Here is a 7,541-nt window from a genome sequence, read left to right on the forward strand (position 1 = left end):
TTTTCGCGAATACCCAAAAAATGCATCCGAATTTTTTGATGAAAATTTTTTTTTTAGGAAGGTCCTGTGGTGGTCTATCACCCTTTTTGGGTTTTGGGTTTGGCCAATGGAAACCGAATAAAAATTGCTTTTTTTTCCGTTTTTTTCCGCAGTTTTTGGCCCATAGTATCGCCATTTTAAGTCTGACTTAATGAGCCCATTAGACTTTTTTTTCGCCTTTTCAAGACGAATCGATTGATAAAGTTGAAGTCAAATCGGAGTATTTTGAAAAATCGCCTTTTTTACGCATCTAGATTATTTGGGTTTCCCCGTAAAAAGGGCAATTTTTCAAAATACTCCGATTTGACTTCAACTTATATCAATCGATTCGTCTTGAAAAGGCAAAAAAAAAGTCTAATGGCGCTCATTAAGTCAGACTTAAAAGGCGATACTAGGGGCCCAAAAAACTGCGGAAAAAACGGAAAAAACGCAATTTTTATTCGGTTTTCCATTGGCCAAACCCAAAACCAATAAGGGTGATAGACCACCACAGGACCTTCCTAAAAAAAAATTATCATCAAAAAAATTCGGATGCATTTTTTGGGTATTCGCGAAAAACGAATTTTTTGGTCCATATCTCCTGGAACAAGTCACTTTTAAAGTGGCTCTCGGGGACTTTTTTTTTCAGTACCATGAAAAGAAAAAAATCCACCGGGCAGGTCGCCCTCAGGCAACAAACAAATTTTTAGTGCAGGTTTCAGTGTTTTTTACAAAATACGTGATTAAATTTTTTTGGGCCGACCAAAAAAGTTGAAATTTTTTTCTGGAGCTCTTTGCTCCATAGGGAACACACCCACAAAGTTTCGTCGGAATCGGAGACATCGATTTCGGGACCTCGGGTGACTTGGGAAAGAATTACCCAGCACCGATCACATCCGATTCGATTGTTCAACGACCCTGTACTTGAAGCGGAAGAGGGGCCATACTCAGATTTTCCTCTGCTCCCTCCACTTATAGACGCATTTGTTACGAATCGCCCCTGTTACAAATCGCCCCATACTCCCTTACGGTATTCGCCGTTAATTTATTACCAGGATTTGCCGTACTTAAAAGTACGGTGTTTACCGTACCTTGAAGTACAACAGCGTTTACCGTACCTGGGGGCCGTTCAAATATAACGTCACTTTTTAGGAAGGGAGGGGTCCGAGAAATCGTGACCAAGTGTGACATGGGGGAGAGGGGAATGAAGGCTTTGTGACATCACACTTTTCAACAGTGTAAAGTTGCCAAATATACTAGGTGTGAGCCTCTTAAAAATGAACTGAAATCAGCAATCCCCGCCTACTTCAGCTAATTTAAGCTGAAGTAGGCGGGGATTGCTGACAATTTAGTCACCGGCTTAAGTATTTAAGCTGTCTCAGATTTTTCCGAACAAGTTCGCGTTAGACCGGATTCAACCGGATTTGTCAAAATGCAATCAAATAAATATGAAATCTAAATTTGCACCTATTTGAGACGATCTAGTCGCGTATCTATCCCAGTTTCCAAGAAAAATGATTTGGGCCATGTGACGTCACGGGGAGGGGAGGGCTGAGAAAAAATAGTGACAATTTGTGACTATAGGGGGGGAGGGGTCGAAAAATGAGCCTAAGTGTGACGTCATATTTGAACGGCCCCCTGGAAGTACAGCGATTCCCGTAGTTTGTACAAACACGGTAAAAATGCCGCCTTGAAATCCAAGGGGATGTCTTGTTTATTTCCAAGGGGTTTGAGTGAATTTTCAAAGTGGTTCAAATCAAGATCTTTTTATAGAAATAGATTCGTCTCGACAAGGCAAACAAAAAATGTCAACACATCTCATAGGTTTGGATGGGAAATGACAACGTTATTGAGCTTCAAAAGTACCAAAAAGGTCATTTTTTGACCATTTTTAAAGTTTGTGGGTGGGTGACGAAGAACTCCGCCCCGGTTAACTCTTTCCCCGGTCTTTCTCGCACCCGGGCTAAGCCGCCCCCAGTTTCATTTGAGACTCGCCCCAGCAGTTGTGCCTACTCGGCCCCAAATGCTCATTTTTGAATTTCCCGCCAAATCCCCGACAGGCAGGTCTGCCTTACTACTGAGCGGTTCCATGCTAAACCAACGAACTCTTGGAAACCCATCTCTTCGATGTGGATGAAATTTTTTTTTAGGGGTAGGGGTCATTATGAAAAGATCCAATGTCAAAGGATTATGCGATATATCACCCCGTTTAGCTGTTGTAACATAGCAAAGTTTTCACTTTGGTCAGGATCATGATATTTCCTTTATTTTTCTCCGTACTTACTGAACGTTTTTATATTTCTTCCGACAAAGGTTCTTTACGTTAAAAAAGCTGGGGAACGCGACGGAAATAGTTTTGAGACGATTGGGTGAAGTTTTGATGTCGCTCTCTCGATTTAACGTAATTTTTTTTTTTTTCCTCGAAAAATCGTTGTTTCAAAAAAAGCTCATCTTCGATTTCGATGTGACTTTCCTCCCCTGATCATCTCACATATTGGAAAAAAATCCTAAAAGGATTTGGTCGTCCCACCGTAAGTTTTTTTTCTGGGTACGAAAAGATGTATCATTTTTGGGCCCTTTTACTTGAATTCTCGAACGAACTTTCTTAGTTTGCGTCGAAGCTCATGACACGTGAGCATTGTCTTGAGACGAATTCTTTGATGTATAGTAAAGTCATTTTGGACAATTTTGAAAAATTTACACCCTATTTTAGTATGAGAGAATTGGTGGCGACTTAACCTGGGGACCGAAGGGACGGGACCGGAAGGGCGTGGGTGTCGGGATAGACTGGGGACGAGTTATTTGGGGCGAGTTGACCTGGATCCTTGTGGGTTAATAGCTTTTTCATTTTCCATCCAAACCTATGACATGCGTTGACATTTTTTGTTTGTCTTGACGAGACGAATCAATTTCTGTAAGAACATCTTTATTTGGACCACTTTTAAAAAAAATTTACTTGATTTAAAACCACTTTTTGTGAAATTAGAAAATTCACTCAAATCCCTTAGAAATATAACAGGACATCCCCTTGGACTTCAAGGCGGCACTTTTAACGTAAAGTTGAAGAGATCTTGCGTTAAATTCAATTCTAAAGAGTTAAAGTAAATTTTCAAAATCTCGTAAATTGAATTTGATGTCAAGAAATGACTACTTCTTGACAAGTGCATTGTACAAATTGGGGTGATCGCCGTACTTCCAGGTACAGTAAACGCTGTACTTCTAGGTACGGTGAGCACCGTACTTCAATGGGTACGGTAAACGCTGTACTTCTAGGTTCGGCAAACACCGTACTTCAATGGGTAAGTACGGTAAACGCTGTACTTTTAGGTACGGTAAATGCCGTACCGTCAACGGGGGTACACGGTAAAAACGGAACCTGGTTTTCCCAGGAAGCCAATGGTGAAGGCATAGGCGATTTCCAGGGACTTCCTGGGAAAACCAGGAACCGTTTTTACCGTGTAACTTGGGACGCTTTTTCACGTTTTTTGAACGCTAGAGGCAAGATTCTCAACCCAGACCAATGGATCCTAACTATGTTAAAGTTTGACCCTTTCCCCATGATTGCATGCTTGTCTGGTTCATTTGCCTCGATTATATCGTTTACAAGCGGTCTCGAAAGAGTGTCCCAAGTTACCCCATGACCGGGGGTAACTTGGGACAGTAGGTAATTAGCTACATTCCCATGCATCTATTGATGTTAATGGACGTGATAAATTTAAGTTACAACATGTAGACCAAGAATTTAGGCCTAGGAACTCTTGTAGGACCGATATCGGACTATATCTAGGGCTCTACGTGGAACTCTCCTTTCTACTGGTATTATCCAAGCATTTTCTGAAAATTTCAAAATATGGATTACCAGAAGACAAAACTACAGAGCAAGGCAGCTCTTTTCCTCATCAGCGTAAAATCCGAAGTTTAAGTTATGTCAGGGACCGGGTCAGTCAACTTCTTGAAGGCTAGGACTGCTGTCTATTCATTTTCGTCAACCTATTTCCGTCCACCCACTTCCAACCACCAATTTCCATCCACCCGAATGCGTCTACGCATCAAAGCGTCGAAACGTCTTTCAAAGACGTCATTTAAAGTTGTCGCCCAACAGCGACGGACAAAGGCGTTACTTGAAAAAGTCGGCCAAAGCCGTGACCCAAGGCATTGCTCTGAGTTATCATCCTAACGTTTCACTCTGGGCCGTCTCCCTAAATTTGTCTTCCAAACCGTCCTTTAAGCCGTCACCCTAAACGGTCAAATTAAACTGTTGTTCTAAGCCATTTCCGTCCACCCATTTTCGCCCTAAACACGTCCCCAAATGCGTCGCTTAAAGGCGTCGCTTAAAGGCGTCGCTTACAAGCGTCGGTTAAAGGCGTCGGTTAAAGGCGTCGCCCAAAGGCGTCGCCCAAAGGCGTCGCCCAAAGGCGTCGCCCAAAGGCGTCGCCCAAAGGCGTCGCCCAAAGGCGTCGCCCAAAGGCGTCGCCCAAAGGCGTCGCCCAAAGGCGTCCCCCAAAAGGGCGTCCCCCAAAAGGCGTCCCCCAAAAGGGCGTCCCCCAAAGGGGGGCCCCCCGGGGTCGCCCAAAGGCGTCGCCCAAAGGCGTCGCCCAAAGGCGTCGCCCAAAGGCGTCGCCCAAAGGCGTCGCCCAAAGGCGTCGCCCAAAGGCGTCGCCCAAAGGCGTCGCCCAAAGGCGTCGCCCAAAGGCGTCGCCCAAAAGCATCGCCCAAAGGCAGCGCAGAAAAGCAGCGGACAAAACGAAGGGCCAAAGACACTGCCCAAAATTGTCATGCTAAAATGTCGCCTTAAGCCGTCCACACACCCACCCATTTACCACACTATATTGTTAAAAAAAAAAAAAAATTCCCTTTTTCTAACATGAGCTTTTTAAAAAAAACTTTTCTCGTCCGATTAAATAAAAATGAAATTTACCTCATTTTTCTTATTGCTGCCTTCACGCTTCTTTTGTTCTATTCCATCTGCCTTATTTGATGTCTTCTTTTCCTGTAAATTTTGAACATATATTAAATCCTTTACAGTTTCCGTTATACTCAAAGAAAAAATTGAAATTTAAAAATACCTTTGGCTTTGTAGTTTTTCCTGGCTTCTTTTCCCCTTGGGTATCAGTAGACGATGAAGCAAGATCCTGAAATTTGAAAAAAATGCCCAGTTAGCTAAAAACTTTATTTACCATTACAACAATAAATCATTACAACTTAAACTCCACATAAACATAACACAAATTACCTCATCTTCGGATGACTTTTGAGCTTCTTCATTTTCATCTTTTGATGATGAAGTCCCAGCCTGCAAAAAAAAACAACAATTACTCGTTGCCCTAAGCCGTCGCTCGCAACAGCGCTAAAAGCCGTAGTACAAATACGTCCCACAAAGCGATCGCCCAAGCACTAACCCGTCCATTTTTTTCTGTCAACTCATTTTCGTCAATTTATTTCCCTCCACTGATTTCCGTCCATGTGGAAATTGTCAAACTTCCCCAAACCATTAGCAACTTTATACGATGTTCAATCCAAGCGATGTCGCCAAAACCCGTCGCCCAAACGCGTCGCACAACAGGTGTCGCCCAAACGCGTTGGTCAAACGCGTTGTCGGAAATAGTCGACAAAAGCTAACGCACAAAACCAATGCCCAAAGACAGCGACCAAAATTATCATGCTAAGCTTTCGCTTTCAAGCGATTCCCCCCTCAATTTATATTGACGCATTAAGCTTAAAATGTGGAACACATGTTGGCCCCCCCTTCAAAAACGTCGCCCAAAAAAGTCGCACCATGCCGTCCCCATGTAGATTTACAGACAAAATCCAAGTGTCGCCCAAACGCGTCGCACGAACGCGTCGCCCTAACGCGTCGCCCAAAGCCATCGTCCAAACGCAACGCGCACAACCGTCGCCCAAACTTGTACCCAAAACCTTGCTTCAAAAACCTCGCCAAAATCGTCCTGTAAAGGCGTGGCCCAAAAGCGTCGTTCAAACGCGTCGCATAAACGCGCCATTCAAACGCGTTGCTTAAAGGCGTCCTTCGAATGCGTCGCCCAAAGACACCGCCCAATGCCGTGCTTTTAAAACCTCTAGCAATGAAATTGAAATTTGCCTCATTTTCTTTATTCGTGCGTTTCATCTTCTTCTTTTCCTGTAAATATTCAACACATATTAAATTGTTTTTTGTTTCCATTCAATTGAAAGAAAGAATTATAATTTTTAAAAAACCTTTGACATCTTTTTCTTTTCTTTCTTCTTTTCGGAATGATCTTTGCTCGGCCCTGCATCACTTGACGATCCGGCATCATCGATTTTTCTCTTCTTACTCATAACCACATTGTCAGTTTCATCACAAGTGAGCATTCCCTAAACAAAGAAAAAAAAAGATGAGTCAATATCGCAAAGAAAAAAGTTTTAAATGGGAAGAAAAAAAAAACGGTTTTAGTTATACACAAGGGCGCTCACACGGCCGCACCACCGTAAATTCAGGAAAGAGAAAGGTTAGGAAGAGGAAAGGGAGTCATGGAGCTAAAAGGGATAGAAATAAAGAAAAGGAAAGAAAAGAAAGGAAAAGAAGAAACCCTTTATTGGAAAAATACGAAACGACTGTTAAAGAGGGAAGTTTTCAGCCAGGGAGGGAGGGAGGTACGACGTCCCCGCACCACCGTCATCAAAACTTGTGGGCGCCCGTGAATACTCTAGAAACTGAAGAGAGTGCATGGCATGCTCCTCCTAGGAGTCAACCACAGAGCACACTCTTACCAAGAGCATGCTTGCAAGCACACTCTTCCCAGGAGCATGCTTGACAAGCACGCTCTTCCTGGGAGCATGCTTGCTAGCAAGGAGAGTGCTTGAAAGCATGCTCCTGGGAAGAGTGTGCTTGCAAGCATGCTCCCAGGAAGAGTGTGCTTGCAAGCATGCTCTTGGGAAGAGTGTGCTTGCAAGCATGCTCTTGGGAAGAGTGTGCTTGCAAGCATGCTCTTGGGAAGAGTGTGCTTTGTGGTTGACTCCTAGGAGGAGCATGCCATGCACTCTCTTCAGTTTCTAGAGTATACGAAAGTCAAATATATTTCAAATGAAAGGACAATTATTACGTTTAGAATAGACAGAGAAAGACTGGGTTTAAATGCATGAAAAACAAAAACATTTTAAAATGAACCTAAAAACGATGGATTTACATAGATAAAAAAGAACAGGTTTTAAATGAACAAACAACGAACTACTTTTATAAAGACGTACAAAGAAAACCGGTTTTAGATAGCCAAAAAACAAAAAGTTTCAAACACACGAAAATAAATAAAAGCAAAGATAGCCAAAGAAAAAATAAATGAATGTTGAAATAAACCAAACAAGACGGAACACAAACACTCTAGAAACTGAAGAGAGTGCATGGCATGCTCCTCCTAGGAGTCAACCACAAAGCACACTCTTACCAAGAGCATGCTTGACAAGCACGCTCTTCCTGGGAGCATGCTTGCTAGCAAGGAGAGTGCTTAAAAGCATGCTCCTGGGAAGAGTGTGCTTGCAAGCATGCTCTT

At 42.9% G+C, this 7,541-nt stretch overlaps 1 protein-coding gene across 1 annotated transcript in view; it reads right to left on the reverse strand.

Moving 5' to 3' along the window:
* LOC117643362 (protein PXR1-like) overlaps positions 1 to 6,864 on the reverse strand; it is a 9,072-nt gene extending 2,208 nt beyond the window's left edge. Inside the window, exons 1-6 of the mRNA XM_034382205.1 lie at positions 6,766 to 6,864; positions 6,232 to 6,369; positions 6,116 to 6,154; positions 5,252 to 5,311; positions 5,085 to 5,150; positions 4,937 to 5,008 (exon numbers count right to left, since the gene is read on the reverse strand). Coding sequence (XP_034238096.1) covers positions 4,937 to 5,008; positions 5,085 to 5,150; positions 5,252 to 5,311; positions 6,116 to 6,154; positions 6,232 to 6,369; positions 6,766 to 6,864 — 474 coding nt within the window. The remainder of the gene's footprint in view (positions 1 to 4,936; positions 5,009 to 5,084; positions 5,151 to 5,251; positions 5,312 to 6,115; positions 6,155 to 6,231; positions 6,370 to 6,765) is intronic.
* Positions 6,865 to 7,541: the final 677 nt, after the last annotated feature.

The sequence above is a fragment of the Thrips palmi genome, unplaced genomic scaffold (assembly GCF_012932325.1).
Source record: "Thrips palmi isolate BJ-2018 unplaced genomic scaffold, TpBJ-2018v1 HiC_scaffold_17, whole genome shotgun sequence".
NCBI classification, from domain to species: Eukaryota; Metazoa; Arthropoda; class Insecta; order Thysanoptera; family Thripidae; genus Thrips; species Thrips palmi.